Source organism: Triticum dicoccoides, chromosome 1B (genome assembly GCF_002162155.2).
Source record: "Triticum dicoccoides isolate Atlit2015 ecotype Zavitan chromosome 1B, WEW_v2.0, whole genome shotgun sequence".
Lineage (NCBI taxonomy): Eukaryota > Viridiplantae > Streptophyta > Magnoliopsida > Poales > Poaceae > Triticum > Triticum dicoccoides.
In genome coordinates this window covers 399,909,877-399,934,355 of record NC_041381.1, presented here as the reverse complement: position 1 = coordinate 399,934,355, position 24,479 = coordinate 399,909,877, and the positions used below count along the sequence as shown (strand labels likewise).

Below are 24,479 nucleotides of genomic sequence, written 5' to 3'. Positions count from 1 at the left end.
TCTATGCCATGTCTTCTTTACAGAGGTGCTTACCATTTATTTTTGTGATCAATGTGGTGACTAGCACAAGCATGCAAACTAGGCATCGTGATGTTACTGATTTTAGTCCCTGTTCTGCTGTTATTTTCATGCCATGTAAACATGATGTTACAGAGAGATCCATGCTTATTTTGAGATACTTCAGTAAGGGTGTTTTGAACATATGGTTATGCTCTATCCATTTATGCCCTTTGTTGTAATTATGGAGTAGTCTAGCATGTCATTTTCGTGCTCTACTTTTACTTTAAAATGTTTCCTGGCAGATTGTTTACATGTTATTCAATTTGGCCAAGGTTGCTATAGTTGATCCTTGCATGCTATAGACTTGTTCTTGACTTGGTTTGTTTCACAAACATGCCTTCTTGATGATGCTATGCTTATCTTGTCATGCATTGACTTGTGGTGAGTGAATCGAGCTTGTTAAGTAGGGTACATGATGTTGTTGTTTTGCTAGGCTGAATCTGTTATTTCGTGATGCTATATAAACATGTTGCTACTAATCATTCTATGCATAATTTGGAGATGTTCTATAAACATGTTTTGATCTACATGTCATCCTCTATCCATCCATGCCCCTGGTTGCATTTATAGGTTGTTATAGCTTGTTGTAATCTTGCTCTGAAGTTGCTTCATAATGTTGCTGCCAGCCTGTTAACATTAAGTTCAGTTGTTACCATGTGTTTTGCTAGTGATCCATGCACCCTATGAACTTGCTATTGCCATGCTTAGCTTCACAAACATGTCTTCTTACTGTTGGGTGCCTTGTCATGCCATGTATTGCTCTGTAGTGAGTGGTACAAGCTCGTCTACATGCCTTCATAATTCTGTTTCTGCCATGTTTGAATCTGTAATATAACTTGCTATGTTTACTTGGGTGCCATCATATTTTCTGATCCTTTTTGGCTTATGGTCAGTAAAGGACTTTTGATCTATGCAATTTGTAGATTCATGCCATGCCTTTGTTTGCCATGATAAGTTCCTGTAACATGTTGTTTGATAGCTCTAAACATTGCAACCTGATGTTATTTTCTGCAAAGTCTGAATTGTTATAACTTGCAATCTTACCATGTGTGTTTGAGCATGTTCTATTGATTTCTGGAGATAGCTCAGTGTTCATGTTTTGTTATGCTTTACCTGTACATCATGCCCATGTCTTCTGTTTTTATGTTGAGATATTGTAGCATATTGTTTTGATGCTTGCAATATGCCTAGTTGCTGTTTTGGACAGATTGTTGCTATAACTTGTATAGTGTGTGTGTGTTGAACCGTTGCTCCGTTTTGAGTGTGCTCTATATGAAACTTGCTTGATTTTGCATGTAGTTTCATATTATCATGTTGCGTCCTTGTTTTGGTGTGTTTGCTTGATGTTTGAGTGCATTTTGCATCAATGCCATGTTTAACTTGTTTTGCTCATATCTTCTAGGCCGTAGCTACGAACTAAATGAACTTTATATGTAACTTGACTAGAATCTCGTGTAGATCATCTTGGTGCATCTTAACTTGCTGTTTAACAACTTGAACATAAGGTTTATTCAGATCTGGACCAATTTCGAAATATGCATATGAGGACTTACCGGAATTGTTATATGTTGTTCCCGGCCTCATTTAAACTTGCCGTGATGTGTTGCTCTTGTTTGCATCATCTCTTGCCATGAGTAGCTTCATGTAGCTTTGTCATGCATCATGCTTGTTGTGCATCATGCCTTGTTCATATGTGGTATGTTTACTATGTTGTGTGCTTCTTCTCGATAGTTCCTGTTCCGTTGCGATCGTGAGGATTCGTTCGTCTACGCTTGGTTCGGCTTCATCCGTTCGTCTTCTTCATGGACTCGTTCTTCTTCCTTGCGGGATTTCAGGCAAGATGACCGCTACCCTGGATCTCACTACTATCATTGCTATGCTAGTTGCTTCGTTCTATCGCTATGCTGCGTCACCTATCACCTGTTTATCAAGCCATCCCAAATTGCCATGAACCTCTAACCTTTGACACCTTTCCTATGCAAACCATTGTTTGACTATGTTACCCTTTGCTCAGCCCTCTTATAGCATTGCTAGTTGCAGGTGAAGTTGAAGATTGCTCCATGGTGGACAGGATTTTGGTTGGGATATCACAATATCTCTTATATTATTAATGCATCTATATACTTGGTAAAGGATGGAAGACTCGGCCTTTTGCCTGGTGTTTTGTTCCACTCTTGCCGCCCTAGTTTCCGTCATACCGGTGTTATGTTCCCGGATTTTGCGTTCCTTACGCGGTCGGGTGATTTATGGGACCCCCTTGACAGTTCGCTTTGAATAAAATTCCTCCAGCAAGGCCCAACCTTGGTTTTACCATTTGCCTCACCACCACCTACTTTTCCCTTGGGAGTCGCTCTCTCGAGGGTCATCTTTATTATAGCCCCCCCGGGTCAGTGCTTGTCTAAGTGTTGGTCCGAACTAGAGCCCTTTGCAGCGCCCCCTCAGGGAAACTTGAGATCTTGTTTTAGTTGTACGGATTGCTCATCCGGTGTTGCCCTGAGAATGAGATATGTGCAGCTCCTATCGGGATTGTCGGCGCATCGGGTGGCTTTGCTGGTCTTGTTTTACCATTGTCGAAATATCTTGTAAACCGGGATTCCAAGCCTGATCGGGTCTTCCTGGGAGAAGGTCTATTCCTTTGTTGATCGCGAGAGCTTGTCATGGGCTAAGTTGGGACACCCCTGCAGGGTATAATCTTTCGAAAGCCATTCCTGCGGTTATAGGCAGATGGGAATTTGTTAATGTCCGGTTGTAGATAACTTGACACCAGATCCGAATTAAAACGCATCAACTGCGTGTGTAGCCGTGATGGTCTCTTCTCGGCGGAGTCCGGGAAGTGAACACGGTCTTTGGGTTATGTTTGACGTAAGTAGGAGTTCAGGATCACTTCTTGATCATTGCTAGCTTCACGACCGTTCCGCTTGTTCTCTTCTCGCTCTTATTTGCGTATGTTAGCCACCATATATGCTTAGTCGCTACTGCAGCCTCACCACTTTACCCCTTCCTTTCCCTTTAAGCTTTGCTAGTCTTGATACCCATGGTAATGGGATTGCTGAGTCCTCGTGGCTCACAGATTACTACAACAACAGTTGCAGGTACAGGTTATGCGATGATCATGACGCGAGAGCGATGCTTGCTTGCGTTGAGTTCTTCTTCCACTTCTTCGATCAGGGGATAGGTTCCAGGTCGGCAGCCTAGGCTAGCAGGGTGGATGTCGTTTGAGTTTCTGTTTGTGTTTCATCCGTAGTCGGATGATGCTCTAATGTATTATGATGTTGTATTTGTGTGGCATTGTATGCCTTATGTATGTATCCCCATCTTTTATGTAATGTTGATGTAATGATATCCACCTTGCAAAAGCGTTTCAATATGCGGGTCTATCCTTGGTGGGACCTTCGAGTTCCTTTTGGATAGGGTCGCATATTGGGCGTGACAAGTTGGTATCAGAGCCTCGACCGACCTTAGGAGCCCCCTTGATTGATCGTGTAGTTTTTCCGTTGTTGAGTCTAGAAGAAAACTGATTTCAGAGTCTAGTTATATCGGAGGGTAGGAATTCTTTTTACTCCTCAGCCCCTTCGTCGCTCTGGTAAGGAATCTTGACGTAGGTGTTTTGAATTACTTCTCTTCCCCTTCAAATTTTTCTTTAGGATCATGCAGTTGGTTTTCCGATAGTTGTTCCTCAGCTCTTTTCATCCGGTGCATTTCTCATCAAGTCGACTCGAGCCTCTTCACCTTTGAGTTCAATCCTCAGTTGTTTTTTCCCACCCGCCCTCCCTGTTCTTCTTCTCAGAGCCTGAGTCCGTAATCGAGTATCCATCCTACTCGTGCGAAGTCTTTGCTTTTTTTCCTCAATGATTTCAACCGGTGCTTTCCCTTCAAGATATTCATTGATTTCCCCTTCCAAGTTGCCTTTGTTTCCCGCCCTCCCACCCTTTTTCTTCCCGGAGTCTGACTCTCTCTCGACAATCTATTTCATTCGTGTGGAGCCTCTTTAGTCTTTCGTCAATTATTTCAACCGGTGAATTCTCGTCTTGTTCGACATTCTTTTCCGATGGACTTAATTCAAGTTTTTTGGTAGTGATTATATTCTTTCCCTTGGATCAAGTGTTTTCCCTGCTCGTTCGCCTCTCGCCAGTTTATCCTTCCGGAGTGTTCAAGACATCCCAGGAGATTCGTCTGTGTTCCAATTAATTTGAGGTTGTCACCTCATTCAAATATTTCAATTATTCCGGTGCATCATTTATCTGTTCAACAATCCTTTCCAACGGTGTTTTCTGTTAGTGGGCCCTAACCCACAGGTCTTTTCCCAGGATCTTACCTGACTCTTCTAATTCCCCCGGAGTTATTCTCAAAATTCTTTTCAAGTCTGACGTAAGAATGAATTTCATCAGTCAGATGCTTTTCCAAGATCTCGTTCAAATTCTTTTCATTGTTGGCTCAACCTCTTTGCCTTTCATTCTCCCGGGGTATCTCAGTAATTTTGGTGGTGTTTCTCGTCGTCTTTTGAAGACCGAAGAAGAGTTTTCCTCTAAATCTTGTCCATTCTCGCGAAGTTTCATGCTTCCAGCTTCATGTTATCCTCGCGAATTATTCCATTTGTCAGATATTCTTTTTCTCACCCATCCAGAGTATGTCAGAAGTTGTTATTCCATTTCTTTTCACCGGAGGCCATCATTCCAGAAGAATTCTTCGTCCTCACATTTCAGCTACCATTATCCAATTATCCCGGTGCTTCGTTCATGTGTTATTTAATCAGCTCATGATCCCTTTGTTCTTCTACATCTAAATCCCCTCTAGTGTATTGGTTCTTCTAATTCTTTCCGGTGATTCAGTCTCTTTCATCAGTCATTTTCGAATTCTTACAGTGGTTCGTTCAAGATTCTTTTTCCTTGATTATCATATTAGTTCATTCATTCTTTCCAATCCTACCGGTGGTTCATGAAGACCTTCTCAAGTTTGCGACCTGTCACTTCTCAATCCTTTTCAAGAAGAATAAGTGGTATGCAAAATCCATGGCTTGTCATCAATTTAATCTGATGAAGGATAAGCATACAATAAATCTTATTCTTATTTCATCCAAGTGAGTAATCCCTTCCTTCGGAGTTTGTTCTTGATGAATAAATTCTAGTTCCAAGTGTTTTCTTCTTTTCTTTTCCGGAGTTCAATTTCCTCGGCCATTTCGTCGGAACCTCCATCTAAATCATCGCAAGCTTTAATCTTATTTTTTTTTCTTCCTTCATTTTATCATCATCCTTTTGTTACCGGAGTTCTTCACGGTGGATCGTCATGACTTAATTCATTCTTCAAGAGTTCATCAAGATTTTGTCGGTGGAGTTCAAGTATCTTTTCTTCTCATTTCGAAGTGCAATTAATTCTTCATTTTCTTTTGAAGTGAAGTTTTGCATTTCTTCGTTCTTCTCAGCTATTCAATATTTTCCCCTTGTGGTTGGTGATCACCTCATAATTCTGAGATGTTTTCCATAAGTCCACAACAAGCTTATTCATTCGTTGTTGATTTTCTCAACAACTCCGTTCAACCCTTCCTTCTAAGTTCATTTCATTTCATTCTTTCAATTCTTTCGGAGGTTTTGCGTTGCTTATGTCGTCAAGTATCATTCCATCCTCTCTAGTTCATGTTCTATTCCTCCATGTTTCGTCCGGAGTGTTACCTAAATTCTTTCAGTCTTATTTCTTTTCTTATCTCGTTCTAACCGGAGTGGTTTCATAGTCTATCTGATTCCGTGAGTTTTCGATTCTCGTCATTCTCGTCGTTCCTTTCTTCTTCTCGAGTGCTCTCGATTCTTTGCTTCTTCTCTTGAGTTCTTGTTTCACCTCATTCCTTTTCCCTTCCGTCTCGGTCCTAAGATCTCGGGACGAGATCTCTTGTTAGTGGAGGAGTGTTGTAACGCCCCGGATTCGTTGCGCCAGGTGTCTGCCAGTTATTCGCCGTCGTTGCCATGTCATTGGCTCGCGTGTTGCATTTTGCCATGTCATCATGTGCATTTCATTTTGCATACGTGTTTGTTTCTTGCATCCGAGCCTTTTCCCCGTTGTCCGTTTTGTAATCCGGCACTCCTATGCCCTCCGGCGTTCCCCTTTTGCTCTCGCTGTGAGCGGGTGTTAAACGTTCTCGGAATGGACCGAGTCTTGCCAAGCGGCCTTGGTATACCACCGGTAGACCGCCTGTCAAGTTTCGTGCCATTCGGAGGTCGTTTGGTACTCCAACGGTTAACCGGGTAACCGTAAAGCCCCTCTCTCTTTGCAGCCCAACACCCCTTCCAAGCTGGCCCAAAACCCATCTATCTCCCCTCCATGCTCTCGGTCGTTCGATCATGATCGTGTGGGCGAAACCGCTCCTCATTTGGACTCTCCTAGCTCCCTCTACCTATTTATATGTGCTCCTCCCAGTTTTTTCGCAGTCCAAACCCTAGCTTCGTCCTCCTCGCGCCGTCGGACATGTCCATCCGTGCCGGACATGTCCGCCGGCCACGTCCCTGCAGCCAATCAGGAGCCGCCATGTCATCATCGCCGCCGTCCCGGCCAACCCGCAGCCGCTACGTCGCCCCAGCTCCTTCCCACCGCACCTTCTCTCTCCTCCGCCAGCCGCCGCGGCCCGCAGGGCCCGAAGCGGGCCCGTGCAAGCCCGCGCGCCGCCGCCGCCGGCCCGTCTGCCCGCGCCCACGCTGCCCCGCCTCCCGCGCCGGCCACCCCGCCGCCTCGCCGCCGGCGCGCCACCTCGCCGCCGACCGCGCCCCGCCCCGCCGCCGGTCGCCCCGACCGCCTTGCCACGCCCTCCGCCGCAGGAACCGCGCCCCGTCGCCTTGCGCCTCCCGCGCCGCCCTGCGGTGCCGACCCCGCCGCCGGCCACTCCATCGCCGGAGAGCCGCGTGCCGCCGCCGTCTAGCCGCGAATCCGGTCGGGCCGGACCGGATCCGGTCGTCCCCGACCTCCCCGGCCTCCTCCCCGAGCTCCGGCCGTCTTCCCCATCTTCTCCGGCGGAGATCCGGTGAGATCTCCGGCCAACATCGAAAACCATGCGGACCCGAGGTTGACCCCGAAATTCCTAAGTCCCCGAATCTGTGTAATTTTATGCCATGTTTGACCTGTCGTATCTCTGCATCCATAGCTCCGTTTCATGCGTGTAATATGTCAAATTGTTCGCCTCAACGAGTACATCATTTAATTCCATTGCATCATATTCATTTGAGCTCATCTAGATGCCTGAATCATCGTTGTAAGAGTGCTTCATAATGTTTTCTGCTGTCTGTTATCAGAACGAGCTCTTTTGTCATTTTTGCCATAATTGATGTGTGCATCCTATGAGGTTGATGCCTACATGTGTTTTGATCTATGCCATGTCTTTCTTTATAGAGGTGCTTACCATGTATTTTTGTGATCAATGTGGTGACTAGCACAAGCATGCAAACTTGGCATCGTGATGTTACTGATTTTAGTCCCTGTTCTGCTGTTATTTTCATGCCATGTAAACATGATGTTACAGAGAGATCCATGCTTATTTTGAGATACTTCAGTAAGGGTGTTTTGAATATATGGTTATGCTCTATCCATTCATGCCCTTTGTTGTAATTGTGGAGTAGTATAGCATGTCATTTTCGTGCTCTACTTTTACTTCAAAATGTTTCCTAGCAGATTGTTTACATGTTATTCAATTTGGCCAAGGTTGCTATAGTTGATCCTTGCATGCTATAGACTTGTTCTTGACTTGGTTTGTTTCACAAACATGCCTTCTTGATGATGCTATGTTTATCTTGTCATGCAATGACTTGTGGTGAGTGAATCGAGCTTGTTAAGTAGGGTACATGATGTTGCTGTTTTGCTAGGCTGAATCTGTTATTTCGTGATGCTATATAAACATGTTGCTACTAATCATTCTATGCATAATCTGGAGATGTTCTATAAACATGTTTTGATCTACATGTCATCCGCTATCCATCCATGCCCCTGGTTGCATTTATAGGTTGTTGTAGCTTGTTGTAATCTTGCTCTGAAGTTGCTTCATAATGTTGCTGCCAGCCTGTTAACATTAAGTTCAGTTGTTACCATGTGTTTTGCTAGTGATCCATGCACCCTATGAACTTGCTATTGCCATGCTTAGCTTCACAAACATGTCTTCTTACTGTTGGGTGCCTTGCCATGCCATGTATTGCTCTGTAGTGAGTGGTACAAGCTCATCTACATGCCTTCATAATTCTGTTTCTGCCATGTTTGAATCTGTAATATAACTTGCTATGTTTACTTGGGTGCCATCATATTTTCTGATCCTTTTTGGCTTATGGTCAGTAAAGGACTTTTGATCTATGCAATTTGTAGATTCATGCCATGCCTTTGTTTGCCATGATAAGTTCCTGTAACATGTTGTTTGATAGCTCTAAACATTGCAACCTGATGTTATTTTCTGCAAAGTCTGAATTGTTATAACTTGCAATCTTACCATGTGTGTTTGAGCATGTTCTAGTGATTTCTGGAGATAGCTCAGTGTTCATGTTTTGTTATGCTTTACCTGTACATCATGCCCATGTCTTCTGTTTTTATGTTGAGATGTTGTAGCATATTGTTTTGATGCTTGCAATATGCCTAGTTGCTGTTTTGGACAGATTGTTGCTATAACTTGTATAGTGTGTGTGTGTTGAACCGTTGCTCCGTTTTGAGTGTGCTCTATATGAAACTTGCTTGATTTTGCATGTAGTTTCATATTATCATGTTGTGTCCTTGTTTTGGTGTGTTTGCTTGATGTTTGAGTGCATTTTGCATCAATGCCATGTTTAACTTGTTTTGCTCATATCTTCTAGGCCGTAGCTACGAACTAAATGAACTTTATATGTAACTTGACTAGAATCTCGTGTAGATCATCTTGGTGCATCTTAACTTGCTGTTTAACAACTTGAACATAAGGTTTATTCAGATCTGGACCAATTTCGAAATATGCATATGAGGACTTACCGGAATTGTTATATGTTGTTCCCGGCCTCATTTAAACTTGTCATGATGTGCTGCTCTTGTTTGCATCATCTCTTGCCATGAGTAGCTTCATGTAGCTTTGTCATGCATCATGCTTGTTGTGCATCATGCCTTGTTCATTTGTGGTGTGTTTACTATGTTGTGTGCTTCTTCTTGATAGTTCCTGTTTCGTTGCGATCGTGAGGATTCGTTCGTCTATGCTTGGTTTGGCTTCATCCGTTCGTCTTCTTCATGGACTCGTTCTTCTTCCTTGCGGGATTTCAGGCAAGATGACCGCTACCCTGGATCTTACTACTATCATTGCTATGCTAGTTGCTTCGTTCTATCGCTATGCTGCGTCACCTATCACCTGTTTATCAAGCCATCCCAAATTGCCATGAACCTCTAACCTTTGACACCTTTCCTATGCAAACCGTTGTTTGGCTATGTTACCGCTTTGCTCGGCCCTCTTATAGCGTTGCTAGTTGCAGGTGAAGTTGAAGATTGCTCCATGGTGAACAGGATTTTGGTTGGGATATCACAATATCTCTTATATTATTAATGCATCTATATACTTGGTAAAGGGTGGAAGACTCGGCCTTTTGCCTGGTGTTTTGTTCCACTCTTGCCGCCCTAGTTTCCGTCATACCGGTGTTATGTTCCCGGATTTTGCGTTCCTTACGCGGTCGGGTGATTTATGGGACCCCCTTGACAGTTCGCTTTGAATAAAACTCCTCCAGCAAGGCCCAACCTTGGTTTTACCATTTGCCTCACCACCACCTACTTTTCCCTTGGGAGTCACTCTCTCGAGGGTCATCTTTATTATAGCCCCCCCCCCCCGGGCCAGTGCTTGTCTAAGTGTTGGTCCGAACTAGAGCCCTTTGCAGCGCCCCCTCAGGGAAACTTGAGGTCTGGTTTTAGTTGTACGGATTGCTCATCCGGTGTTGCCCTGAGAACGAGATATGTGCAGCTCCTATCGGGATTGTCGGCGCATCGGGCGGCTTTGCTGGTCTTATTTTACCATTGTCGAAATGTCTTGTAAACCGGGATTCCGAGCCTGATCGGGTCTTCCCGGGAGAAGGTCTATTCCTTCGTTGATCGCGAGAGCTTGTCATGGGCTAAGATGGGACACCCCTGCAGGGTATACTCTTTCGAAAGTCGTGCATGCGGTTATAGGCAGATGGGAATTTGTTAATGTCCGGTTGTAGATAACTTGACGCCAGATCCGAATTAAAACGCATCAACCGCGTGTGTAGCCGTGATGGTCTCTTCTCGGCGGAGTCCGGGAAGTGAACACGGTCTTTGGGTTATGTTTGACGTAAGTAGGAGTTCAGGATCACTTCTTGATCATTGCTAGCTTCACGACCGTTCCGCTTGTTCTCTTCTCGCTCTTATTTGCGTATGTTAGCCACCATATATGCTTAGTCGATGCTGCAGCCTCACCACTTTACCCCTTCCTTTCCCTTTAAGCTTTGCTAGTCTTGATACCCATGGTAATGGGATTGCTGAGTCCTCGTGGCTCACAGATTACTACAACAACAGTTGCAGGTACAGGTTATGCGATGATCATGACGCGAGAGCGATGCTTGCTTGCGTTGAGTTCTTCTTCTGCTTCTTCGATCAGGGGATAGGTTCCAGGTCGGCAGCCTAGGCTAGCAGGGTGGATGTCGTTTGAGTTTCTGTTTGTGTTTCATCCGTAGTCGGATGATGCTCTGATGTATTGTGATGTTGTATTCGTGTGGCATTGTATTCCTTATGTATGTATCCCCATCTTTTATGTAATGTTGATGTAATGATATCCACCTTGCAAAAGCGTTTCAATATGCGGGTCTATCCTTGGTGGGACCTTCGAGTTCCTTTTGGATAGGGTCGCATATTGGGCGTGACATCCACCGACCTCAACTCCAACTCCATATATTCACGTTCGGAGAGAAAAAAAATCAGAGAGAAAGAATCATCGCGTTTTACGATACGGAGCCGCCGTCAAGCCCTAAACTCTCTCGGGAGGGCTGATCTGGAGTCCGTTCGGGGCTCCGGAGAGGGTAATCCGTCGCCGTCGTCATCATCAACCATCCTCCATCACCAATCTCATGATGCTCACCGCCGTGCGTGAGTAATTCCATCATAGGCTTGCTGGACGGTGATGGGTTGGATGAGATTTACCATGTAATTAAGTTAGTTTTGTTATGGTTTGATCCCTAGTATCCACTATGTTCTGAGATTGATGTTGCTATGACTTTGCTATGCTTAATGCTTGTCACTAGGGCCCGAGTGCCATGATTTCAGATCTGAACCTATTATGTTTTCATGAATATATGTGAGTTCTTGATCCTACCTTGCAAGTCTATAGTCACCTATTATGTGTTATGATCCGACAACCCCAAAGTGACAATAATCGGGATACTTCTCGGTGATGACCGTAGTTTGAGGAGTTCATGTATTCACTAAGTGTTAATGCTTTGGTCTGGTACTCTATTAAAAGGAGGCCTTAATATCCCTTAGTTTCTATTAGGACCCCGCTGTCACGGGAGGATAGGACGAAAGATGACATGCAAGTTCTTTTTCATAAGCACGTGTGATTATATTCGGAATACATGCCTACATTACATTGATGAACTGGAGCTAGTTCTGTGTCACCCTATGTTATAACTATTACATGAGGAATCGCATCCGACATAATTATCCATCACCTATCCAATGCCTACGAGCTTTTCACATATTGAGCTTTGCTTAGTTACTTTGTCGTTTCCACTGTTACAATTACCACAAAACTGCTACTGTTACTTTTGCCACTGTTACCGTTACTTCCATACTACTTTGCTACTAAATACTTTGCTGCTAATACTAAGTTATCCAGGTGTGGTTGAATTGACAACTCAACTGCTAATACTTGAGAATATTATTTGGCTCCCCTTTTGTCGAATCAATAAATTTGGGTTGAATATTCTACCCTTGAAAACTGTTGTGATCCCCTATACTTGTAGGTTGTCAGCCGGCGACGGGGGAGTGAGCGTGGCCTAGATGGGGACGGGAAGTGGATGAGGACGGCCCCGCCACGCGGTGGGCTTAAAAAAGGACGTCGCCGTCGCTAACACATGGGCCCGGGATCAGAAATTAAGCTGATCGACGAGGGGGGGGGGGGTTGGGCGACCGCCAGGTGAGACTGCGGCGGATGTCGAGAAGGCGCGTGTGGCGTCTGTTCCGCGTCCGCGCAGACGCATTTGGGGCGCAGATTTGGGCCGCAAATGCGTCGGCACGAACGCGAAGCGGACACGTTTTGGGTTTGGGTCGACGCGTTGGGCCTCCACTTTTGTCTGCGCCGACCCAAACGGACGGCGGCGGACAAAATGGGTCGCCGCGTTGGAGTTGCTCTTAGATATGATATTTTCTAGGGCAAACACATTATTCTCTAGTAGCTTATTACTCCATCCGTTCCTAAATATTTTTCTTTCTAGAGATTTCAACAAGTGACTACATAAGAAGCAAAACAAGTGAATCTACACTCTAAAATATGTCTATATATATCCCTATGTGGTAGTCTATTTAAAATCTCTAAAAAGACAAATATTTAGAAACGGGGGGAGTATAACTTACCAACGAAAATATGATTTTATTTGGTAAGTCTATATAAAACATGAGCCAGTTAAAAGCGGTTTTCAAAGAAAATTGGTGGGAAAAAATCAATAAAATCATAAAATGAAGGTGGGTAGGGACTGGTGAAAGATCGTGGATGTCGCCTTGAGGTGGGGGGGTGAATAGGCACTTTAAAATAATTACGGTGTAGGCTTGAACAAATGCGAAATAAACCTAGCGGTTAATTTGTCAAGCACAAAACCTACAACAACTAGGTGTGTGCACCAACAACTTATGCTAAGCAAGATAAGTAACTATGTGATAGCAAGATATATGACAAAGAACAATATGGCTATCACAAAGTAAAGTGCATAAATAAAGGGTTCGGGTAAGAGATAACCGAAGCACGCGGAGACGACGATGTATCCTGAAGTTCACACCCTTGCGGATGCTAATCTCCGTTTGGAGCGGTGGAGGCACAATGCTCCCCAAGAAGCCACTAGGGTCACCGTAATCTCCTCACGCTCTCACACAATGCAAGATGTCGTGATTCCAGTAAGGGACCCTTGAGGGCGGTCACCGAACCCGTACAAATGGCAACCCTTGGGGGCGGTCACCGAACCCGTACACTTTGGCAACCCTTGGGGGCGGTCACCGGTACCCGTCAAATTGCTCGGGGCGATCTCCACAATCTAATTGGAGACCCCGACGCTTGCCCGGAGCTTTACACCATAATGATTGAGCTCCGAACAACACCAATCATCTAGGGCGCCAAGGCACCCAAGAGGAACAAGCTCTAGGGTGCCCAAACACCCAAAAGTAATAAGCTTCTCAAACTTCACATTCACGTATCACCGTGGAGAACTCAAACTGATGCATCAAATGCAATGGCAAGGGCACACGGAGTGCCCAAGTCCTCTCCAAAATCCCACCAAAGCAACTAATGCTAGGGAGGAAAATGAGAGGAAGAACGAAAGAAGAACACGAAGAACTCCAAGATCTAGATCCAAGGGGTTCCCCTCACTTAGAGGAGAAAGTGATTGGTGGAAACGTGGATCTAGATCTCCTCACTCTTTTCCCTCAAGAACTTGCAAGAATCATTGGAGGGATTGAGAGTTAGCAAGCTCGAAGAAGGTCAACAATGAGGGAAGAACACGAGCTCAAAGGATAAGGTTCATTGGGGAAGAAGACCCCCTTTTATAGGTGGGGAAAATCCAACCGTTATGCTCACATCCCGCACAGAGCGGTACTACCGCTCGACCTCACGGTGCTAGGGGTAGCGGTACACCCTCAAAGGGTAGCGGTACTACTGCTTGCGAGCGGTGCTAAAAAAAATACATCTATGCCTACCACCACTGGACTTGTGATGAGTTTTTGGTCCGAAGCTGTACTACCGCTATAGTAGCCACGGTAGTACCACTCTAGAGCGGTAGTAAAAAATTACATCCGCTCCTGTCCGCGGTAGTACCGCTGCAGCCTTTTCAGAACACCAAAACTGCCACAACTTTTGCAAACGAACTCCGAATTTGATGAAACCAAGTTTATTGGAAAGCTAGTGACAAGGGCTAACACAATGTTGATAGAAATAACAATAAGAAGTAAATTATAAAAGGCCCATAAGAAAATGGTGAGAACCCTTCTTCGAATAAGACCAGTAAAACCTCCAACACCAAAAATGCAATAAAAGAAGCATGTGAAATCCATTTTCGAAGTACTAGAGCTTGTCACGGAGATAAACACAAGCTCTAAAACCTCAAAAGACAAAACAAATAAGAATTAATAAAGATGATGCAAGGATGCAATGGTTTGAGCTCTCGACGAACGTTACGATCAAGCTACTCACTTGAGAGCCCTCCTTGATAGTACGACTATCGATCCTATAACCCGGTCTCCAAAATATCATCATGAGACCGGTAAAATATAAAACCTATCAAGAGCAAACCTTTGCCTTGCACGAAGTCCACTTGAGCGAGATGATGACGATCTTGACTCCCTCAAATTGGACCACCTTCCTTGATTGCGTTCGCTTGATGAAGACTAGTTGATTGCTCCCCCATACTCCACTATGAGTGAGCCACTCTTTGGCACATCTTCACAAGTCCATTGATACCATAATGGACAGCAAAGCTACCAGCATGATTTCTTTGTGATGCTCCACTTGAACTTGCATAACACAACCTTGATTTGATGTCATCCTCCATGGGTTGTATGTGATCTTCCTCTTAACGCAAGCCCATGGAAGCAAACCTAACCCCACATAGAACTCTCACAAAGACCATGGGTTAGTACACAAAGCGCAATGGACAATGCTTACCAAATCGTGAGATCACTTGATCCCACTCGGTGTATCTTCTACGCTTTGTGTTATGATCAACTTGAATCACTCTCTGTACTTAGTCTTGATCAACCTTGACTCTTTCCAACTCTCTTCATTTGGATGATGTCTTGAAGGTAAACATGAATGATCACACAATCTTCTTCTTCAAGACATGCTTGCAATAAGCTCAATACTCACATGACCAATCTTTGGATAATTCCTTAATAGCATCAATCTTCTTCTTCAAGACATGCTTGCAATAAGCTCAATACTCACATGACCAATCTTTGGATAATTCCTTAATAGCACATTGGTCAACTCATAAACTCCTTGAAACCAACACATGTACTTCAAGAAATGCCTATGGACAAATCCTTCAAATATAACTCAATGCAATCATTAGTCCATAGAGAATGTCATCAATTACCAAAACCACACATGGGGGCGTCGCATAACCTTTCAACTGGGGAGAGTATGGAAGACAAAATGAGCTGACATAAATGAAGGAGGGCTTTCCTACATCATCATGCTCACGACCTGAGCCATATTGGAGCATCGCAATGGATGCATCTCCGACGGTCGACAACCTTCCGTCTCCCGACCCGTCTATGAGCTCAAGGATGAGATGCGATTATGGGCCAAAGTTGAAGCCATGGCAATGACGAATCTACTTCCCGAGAAGTAGCCCTTTTGTTGTTTGGGATTGAGCAACCCCTTTTCTTCTGCTCTAGCGCAATGCCATGTCACGTACATGTCGCAAGATGGACTAGTGTCCATCTTGTTTTCCTGGTCTAGAAGATACAAATCACTTGTTGTTTTTGTGCAATAAAGTAAGGGGGGTTTGAAGGGAGATGGGGATGGATCAATAGAGCATGTGAAAGTTGATCGCGATGGTAAGGTGGTGTCGGAATTCTTACTTCTTTGCCAAATTAGGATTTATCTATTACGGGTCTTCGGAATGCTTGTGAGATGACCGTCATTAGCATCTGGTATTTGTGGTGGGTAAAGCGTAAATCGGTTCATGAAGAGATAGTTCAAGATGCTTACCAGATAACTATGGGAACGCATGCTCTAACAACAAACTATGTTACCGATTCCTCTCCAAATGTCACCCTGAAAAGAGAGAGTTGGATCCGCCCTGTGTGGGTTTTTATCAAACGTAATGTTCACGCTTCTTTGGATCAAGACTTGCTTAGGGTTACCACAGGGACGGTACCGAGGGTTGATAAAGGAAATTTCATTGCTTGGAGGAATTAGCAAACTGATTGGTGTGCAGACGTCCTGACAGCTAAAGCTTCGACACTCAAATTCGGTCTTTCCCTTGCGCAAAGGCTAGGATGCAACCGAATCGCCGTTAATTTTTATAATTTGGAGGTGACTGACACTATGAAGAATGGAGGACACTCTGCAAGTGCAGCGCTGCAATTTTTTGTCGATTGTTATCATTTTGCTTATGATTTTTCTATTCTTAGATTTGAGCATTGTAACATGGAAGCAAATAAAGTTGCTCACGAACTTGCTAGGTTGTCTAGGTTTCCTTTGACGTTTGATTGGTTTAAGGAACATCTGAATAAAATTATGCCTTTCCTCATAAACGATGTAACTGCTATTTCTAATTAATAAGTCTTGTGTGTTTTGTTTAAAAAAAAACTCTAAGGAGGATCTCTCCCACATAGCTACGCTCTAATCCCGATCTAATTGGCCTACAGATTAGACTCCTAATTAGACAGGAACCGCCAGGCTTTTTCTATCTCAAAGTTTTTTCGGAGCTCTTCTTTGTGTACGTCGAGTGTTGTCAGATTACTACTTCAGAACACATGGATACCTTGTCTACTTCGATTCTTGATCGGCGGATTCATTGTAGATGCTTCTTACTTGGGGTCAGTTAAGTTAGAGCTAAGTATGCGTGTGCGTCAGTGAGCGAGAATAACGCGTGCGCTGCGACTGACCACGGTGGGTGGACCTTAAGCTCCAAGCAATCGCCCATCATCAGCAGCAGCAAGGAGTGAAAAGGAAGAAGAGTAAAACATTCGCCTGGAAGTTTCTGCAGCACTTTAATCTCATCCATCCGTCTGGAAGTATCTTTGGACGAGGATCGTCAGACTTGGGCCTCTTTTCTTATCAAAACTAGATTGGGACCCTTTCGACAAACAAAAGCTGATCGGCCTGTGAGTGTAAGATTTAATTGGGCTTGATGTTGAAAAAAAAGGTTTTAATTGGGCTTTATAGGTACCCCTAAAAAGATGGGCTTTATAGGCTGACTTGTATCTGGAGCTTGGTTCCCCTCCAAAAGAAAAGAAAAACTGGAGCTTGGTGACACGCACGACGGCATCCATTTCATTCCACTGATGACCATAGGAAGGACGTGCAGACGAGTGCCATCCCAGGTTGCCGGCACCCAAACAAACATGCATGCCACTCTGTCGTCTTCACCATCGCTTCCTTCTTCTTGTTCAATCTCAGGCCCATCCTCTCCTTCATGCGCATGTCCCGGCTTCGGTTGGCTCCAAAGCAGCTAAGCTAGCGCGAGATTGCGAACTTGAACAAGGGTCTAGCTGGCTTAGCCTTGTTGCAGTCCAAGCTCAAGGTTGCTTCTGCTTTCTGGCACTACTCAGCAATGCTCGCATCCAAGCCCAAGTAAGTGATTATTCTTGTCCATCTTCTGCATTTTAAGGACTTGAGATGTCCATTTTCTCTTATGTTCTCAGCATATTATCTGCTTTCAACAAATTCATCCGTTTAGCTCACGAACGCCGTACAAATTGCCAAAACCCTAGATGAAATTTTCATGCTCCTTTCCGTAGATAGTCCTTCAGTTAGTAGTAGTACTCCCTCAACAGATTTGGCTAAATCAGCCACAGTTAATATGGATCGGAGTGACTAATTTTTAATAGAAACTCTGCATGATCTAACGCCTGGTCTTGCTGAAATTAAAGCAGGGCAAGTCTGTCTGAACCTTCCAACCACAAGGAACCAGCTAGTTCCAGTTCCAGTTCCAGTTCCAACTACAGCAGGGCTCATGCTTCAGCACCCAGAGTTAGCAGGCTAGCCAAACCTGCTGCAGCTGCAGGATCAAGCAAGCAAGCAGCAGAGGCCAGGGCGCCTTCCCCACTACACAATGCCGCCCGTGCCACTGCCGCCTCTCCGCTCGACAAGTCCGTCGACGCCGCTCAAAAGCCATCACCGGGAGAACGCCGGTTGAACTTCAAGGCCTCGCCGCACCGTACCTCTACTACCCCCGACGTGAGACAAAAAACTCCCGACGTGAGTCAACGAAACACAAACAAAAAATCATGTGTATTTGTCATTCCATTCATGCGCCACGTGACTGATCTTCTTGTGTTTCCAGAGGCAGCCGAGGATCGCCAAGGCGTCGGAGCTGCAGGCACAGCTGAACCTCGTCCAGGAGGACCTCAAGAACGCCAGGGAGCACCTGGCCAACATCGACAGGGACAGAGCCCAGGTCCATGACGACCTGGTGCTCACCAAGACGCTGGCCGACGAGGCCTACCAGAAGCTCGAGGAGTCCCTCGCCGCGCAGCGGCGAGCGGAAGAGGCACTGGAGATCGAGAGGTTCAAGTCCGTCGAGCGGGAGCAGGCGAGCATCGAGCTCGCCCGGAGGAAGGAGGAGTGGCAGCGGAAGCACGCCGACGTCACGAAACGCCATGCCCAGGACGTCAATTCCCTCGCTAAGGTGACCAAGGAGCTCGAGAATGCCAAGGGTGAGCTGGCGGTGACCGCACAGGCCAAGAACTCGGCACTCAGCCGTGCCGACGAGGCCGAGAAGACCACACGCGGAAATGCAAAAAGGATGGAGATCCTGATGGCTGAGGTGGCCCGGCTCAAGTCTGAGACGGAGAGCAGAGAAAAAGGAGCAGAAGAGATCATCGACAAGCTGCGGTCCGAAGCCTCAGAGCTGCGAGCTGAGCTCCAGAGAGCAATGGCGTTTCAGGAGAAGCTGGTCAGAGCAGAAGAAGTGGTCGAGGGGCTCAAGGTCGACATTGCATACGCCAAGAGGGCAGAGATCGATGCAGACCAGTCGGCGCAAGGGTGGAAGACCAAGGCAGCGGCGCTGGAAGATCGCCTAGTGGCGATCACCTCACTAAACAAATCCAACGAGGAGGCACTGGCGTCGCTGACAAAGAGTTTCAAGGAAGCACAGTCGCAGCTCCTCCAGCTGACAGAGAAGGCTGCGGCATCAGAAGGCGAAGCGAGCGAGTACAAGGAAGGATTCCTCGAGACGAACAGACGTCTCGACATCGTGGGGAAGGAGGCATCTGAACTGCAGGCTACCATTGACAGACTGAGGTCTGAACACGAGCTACTGAATGAGGCACATCGGCAGGTCGTCAGCAATGAGAAGGCAGCGAGCTCGCAGGTCGGCAGGCTCGGCGGAGACAAGGTGAGGCTTCAGCAGAAGCTCGATGAGGCCAGGGAGGAGAGGAACAAGGCCAAGAAAGGCGTCGAAGACGTAGCAGCTGCTCTACGTCAGGTGTCAGCAGAAGCAAGAGAAGCCAAGGAGAGGGTCCTGGCAAAGCAGATCGAGCTGGATCATGCACAGCTTCAGATATCCGAGATGAAGACCGCGACAAAGACCGCAGAAGACAAGTACCAGCTGATGCTTCAAGAATCCAACTGCCTGAAGAAAAAAGTTGAGATGCTGGAATCAGAGGCCAAGAATGCAAAAGAGAAGTACGAGTTGATTCTTAATGAATCCAACTACCTCAAGAAAACAGTCGAGAGGTTGGGTTCAGAAGCCAAGATTTTACAGGATGATCGGGTGTCGAAGGAGGTCGGGTTTGCGGAAATGCTCAGGAGATCAGAGGAGGAGGCAAGCTATGTCAAGTCAGAAATGAGCAAGCTCATGGAGTCGCTTGCAGTTGCAGAGAAGGAGGTGCAGGAGCTCAAGGCAGAGAAAACACAGCTGGTTCATCAACTGGAAGAAGGATTCAACCGTACCATGATGGATGCCACAAGCTCGAGTGCAGAACAACCAATGGTGACCGAGAGCTCCCACCTCAAGGATCTCCTGTCAACCAAGGAGAAGGAGGTGCTTGCTTTGAATCATCAGGTCACTGAGCTGCGGCTCAGAGAGGCAGCCGCTCTGGCGAAAGCCGACGAAGCCTCAAAATTGATGGATGCCGCAAGCTCAAGGGCAGAACAATCAATGGTGGCCGAGAGCTCGCACCTCAAAGATCTGCTGTCAACCAAGGAGAAGGAGGTGCTTGCTTTGGATCACCAAGTCACTGAGCTGCGGCTCAGAGAAGTGGCCGCTCTGGCGAAAGCCGAGGAAGCCTCAAAATTGATGGATGCCGCAAGCTCGAGTGCAGAACAATCAATGGCAGCCGAGAGCTCATGCCTCAAGGATCTGCTGTCAACCAAGGAGAAGGAGGTGCTTGCTTTGGGTGTTCAAGTCACTGAGCTGCGGCTCAGAGAGGAGGCCGCTCTGGCGAAAGCCGACGAAGCCTTGAAATTGCTGGCAGAGGCAACGGCGAGGAAAGCCGGAGAGGAAGAGGCAGCTAGGAGTGCTGAGAAGTCCAACACACTACTCGTCAAGCTGGAGATGGACACCATGCTCCAATCACAGAGAGCGGCGGAGCACGAGGCGAAGGATGCCAAGGATAACATGGTGCAGCTGCAGAGCAAGCTGAGGCTGGTGGAGTCCAAGATCACTGAGGCCAACCTGACGGCAGAGGAAGAGAAGATCAGCAGCCTGAGGTTGAAGGAGACACTGGCCGAGAAGGAGGAGGAGCTCCAGAGCATCGCACGGGAGAATGATGGCCTGCGGACGAGGGAAGCGGCTGCACGAGTGAAGGCCGACGAGCTGGCTGCAATGCTCGCAGAGGCCACCGCCATGAAAGGAGGAGATCAGTCAGCTGGTCGGAGCCCGGAGAAGCAGCCAAATGTGTTCCGGAAGATGATGTGCTCGCCGATGGACAACGCCGCGCGAGGCGATCATGAAGATCGCAGGAACAGCGATAGGATCGTCCAAGCGCTCGAGGAGATCAAGCATGTGGAAGTGGAGACGGTCAGGCAGGTGAAACATGAAAGAGAGGTGTCAGTGGAGGCTAACTCCATGGAGAACAGCAAGATCCTAGAAGATGACCTGTGCAAAGGGATGATGAGCAGTGGCGTAGACACCGAGTCGAGCGACGACGATGAGATCGATTCGCAGGGAGAAGACGGAGCTGCAGATCAAATGGGTGGCCTTCTGATGCATGGACCGAGATCATCTTTCAAGCAGGAGCATCACAGCCATAAGAAGAAGAAGAAGGCATTGCTGAGGAAATTCGGGAGCATGCTGAAGAAGAAAGCTCACTTCACCAAGCTGAACAAACACTCCTAGGCTCCTAGCCTAGAAAAAAACTCAAACTGTTACTACTTCTTTTAAAAAAAAAGTCATTATTTTCCTTCTGAATTTTTGAACAGTTTTCAACTACTGTGGTTGTAGCAAGTGGAGGTGTGAACCATAAAAGGACACATGACGCGAGTAGCTGTGCCCACTATCTAGAGAAAGAAAGAGAAAAGCCACTTGCATTGTATTTGTATCCCTGTCATTTAGTTAATTCTTTCTGTACCTTGGCGGCACATTCAGGATTCATCGGTTCGGCAACCATTCATTTATATATTATAAGATGCTAAATGCCAAATTCGATATCTTATTTTAAGGGCTTGTATTATCATGCACGCTCTGGACTGCAGCTATGAGAATATCTACGTAGCAGGTTTTGTTTTCCCACTAACTGTAACGTTCATCCAAGGGGGCTTTGAGGTAGCAGGAAAAAGAGGTTCAGTTCAAGTTGTTCAGGAAAGTAAAACTGGACTTAAGACTGAAGAATGTTACCATTAAATGCTGGGAGGCTCAGCACCGCCCAGGATGGGATGGCATGTCCCTGTCGTCTCCAGCTGCACAAACATCTCAAGGGATTAGGATCTACATGCCTCTTGGAGCCATCCAATGGGTCAATAACTAGCTTATGGGCTGTGTCCATGGTTTTTGGCCTTCGGTTTATATTTTCTTCCAGATTCATTCAATAATTGCTGAAGAACATCTGGCCTAGCCAGTAGCTCTGGTAAACAATTGTTGGCTGCCAAACAAACAATAGCAAGCAAGCAAGCAAGCAGATGGACGGATCAACAGGTCAGTGTGCGGAGCAAGGCACATCACCATCATCATCTCTGAGCCTTTTCCCATATTCCTCGTTCTCTTTTGGAGGTGCACGCTGATTTCTTCACAAGAACTGAGAGATAAAAGAAAGCATAAGAAAAACACACATGATGATGAGACCATGACAGCCACTTCACTTTCTTTAGTTTAGTCAGGTTAGTGCCAGATCAACAGAGTTGCTTGCAACACACAGTTTAGTCTACTGTCCGAGTTCATGCGTCCACACACAAGGAACCAGGTTGCTCATTCAGAAGTCAACTGTTCATAAAAACAAATACATATACACGATCTAACTAATGCTTACTGGAATTAGCCCTTCTTTATCTGACCAGAGACATGAATAGCTGCGAAATTTCCGGTTGATTGGACGGTCGCAGATATGATCAAACTAATTGTTCTTCACACGGACACGCCATGACCTGTTCAGCTTAGATATAATTCAGCAAAGGTAGTTCGGACTTTTTTTTTTTAGCAAAGCTAGATTCCTTTTTTTTTTCAGTTGTTGTCACAAATTTCACAGGTACAATAGGGCCGTATCAATAATAAGATGTGTTATTGTCCTGGTGCTTTCAGGACAGAAAGAACAAACTTGGATGAAGCTACAACGGTCCCACACATTAATCTGTAGGGAACTTCAAGCATGTCCTCAGCCCAAAAAGTAATGTAACACACCTACCAGCAGATGTTTACGGTTACGACAACATGTAAGAACATTTTGAACACTTGTAAGCTAACTAACATGACATGCATGGTTGCTACTAATAAAAACACTTGAAGATCTGTACAGATCAGAACTGACAGATTGTTGATCAGAATCCTGCTACTCTATTGCAGCAGTGAATTGTATAATTATTCCTTTCAAGACATCTGAGAGATAACTACATATTCACTATAAAGACAATTTCACATTCCAATGGGCAGAACGGTCAGGTGGTGTGACACCAAACATTACATCTTTAAGATTGATGTCTGCAACCAAATTACAAAAGCTGTGAACACGTATTTGACTGATAAAGTTCTCGAAAGGTTATCTTCTTCAAGAACATGTTTCTTTGGGTGCATACCATGCACTGAGGTTTAAGTAAGGAAGTCTAATTTTATATATACAAGCTAACAATTATATTTTGCATACAACAAAGGGATATGTGACTGACCAAAGTTGCCAAACAACCGATCTGCTTCAAAACACTAAAGGAACAGTAATAATGCTGACTAAGCTACTGCCTATCATGACATTAAATTGAAGATAACATGTATACGAAGTGAATAAACATTCAGGCCACACTAACAAACTTTATCTCATGTATGACTGTATGAGCATGTCTAGCGCAAGATAGCATGATGCTCCCAAGAAGAAATAGACACACCCTTGATGCATTAAACCTCAATCGTACTTGGATTGTTAATTTCCAGATAAGCAGGGCTATGATATAATGACAAGTTACCTTCCCTCTCGAAAATACAAGTAGAAGAAAAGGGGGGGAAATATTTATGTTCCCTGAATAGGCATACCAACAGCAATCATGAGCGAAATATTTGTCAGAAAGAACTCATCTTTCTTGAACTAAAATTACAATTACATGTTTCAAGCCTAGCCACTCAAGAATCTACACTACAACATTCCCAGTTCTTACTGTCCTCCTTTTGCAGCTAAGAAAGTGAATAAATTGAAATTTTCCCCAGTTATACAATTACAAATATGTAACCAACAGCCTTTACCGAAGCCTTACAGACTGATGCTAATCGCACAGCAGCAATTAACAGCAACAAATAATGGTGTCGAGAGCTACAACCCACCTGTTTCACCTCCGTCGGATGAACCAATTCCCATCACAGTAGCTACCTCCCTACCGTCAAATGTTACAGGGGCGTCTGCTGACGCATGCTACATATCTCTCCACCGTGGGCTCAGCAATGGAAAGAATCCGGACGGTGAGAGCAGCCCCGACGGCGACTGCGGGAACCATAGCCCTGGCGAAGGCGGCGGCGGCATGGGCCCTGGCCCCAGGATCCCTGTTCCTGGCAGCGGTGACAACATGGGGAAGTTCGGCGTGAGCGGAGGGGGTTGCTGGAATCCCGGCGAGAGGAGCGGGTAGGGCGACCTGGGCGTCGGCGAGAGCAAATTGAGAAATCCGGTCGGCGAAGGGAGTATCCCAGGCGACGGCACCGGCGGCGGGGGCGGGTGATAAGGGTGCTGCGGAGGGCCCCGTCCAGCAGCTGCTGCTGCAGCCGCGGCGTGAGCATGAGCGGCAGCGGCCGCCGCCGCGGCAGCCCCGGGAGGAGTGGCGCTGAAGAGGGAGTTCTCGAGGATGCGCATGTAGGCAGAGACGGGCGAGTCGGCCCAGGCGGGCCCCGGCGGAGGCATGGGCATGTGTTGCGGGTGCGGGGGGCGATGAAAGGCGGGGT

General features: G+C 46.0%; 2 protein-coding genes across 2 annotated transcripts in view; one reads left to right on the top strand and one right to left on the bottom strand.

The window, feature by feature from the left end:
• Positions 1-17,315: 17,315 nt before the first annotated feature.
• LOC119337571 (WEB family protein At3g02930, chloroplastic-like) lies at positions 17,316-21,495 on the top strand. Its single transcript, XM_037609735.1, has 3 exons — positions 17,316-17,542; positions 17,842-18,169; positions 18,255-21,495. Exons 1-3 carry the CDS (start codon positions 17,523-17,525, stop codon positions 21,249-21,251), a joined length of 3,345 nt encoding a protein of 1,114 aa, XP_037465632.1. The 5' UTR covers positions 17,316-17,522; the 3' UTR covers positions 21,252-21,495.
• A 2,050-nt stretch (positions 21,496-23,545) lies between these two features.
• The window catches only part of LOC119350413 (extensin-like), a 1,656-nt gene continuing 722 nt past the window's right edge, over positions 23,546-24,479 (bottom strand). The window contains exon 2 of the mRNA XM_037618257.1: positions 23,546-24,477. Within this exon, the coding sequence (XP_037474154.1) occupies positions 23,959-24,477 (519 nt within the window). The 3' untranslated portion in view covers positions 23,546-23,958. The remainder of the gene's footprint in view (positions 24,478-24,479) is intronic.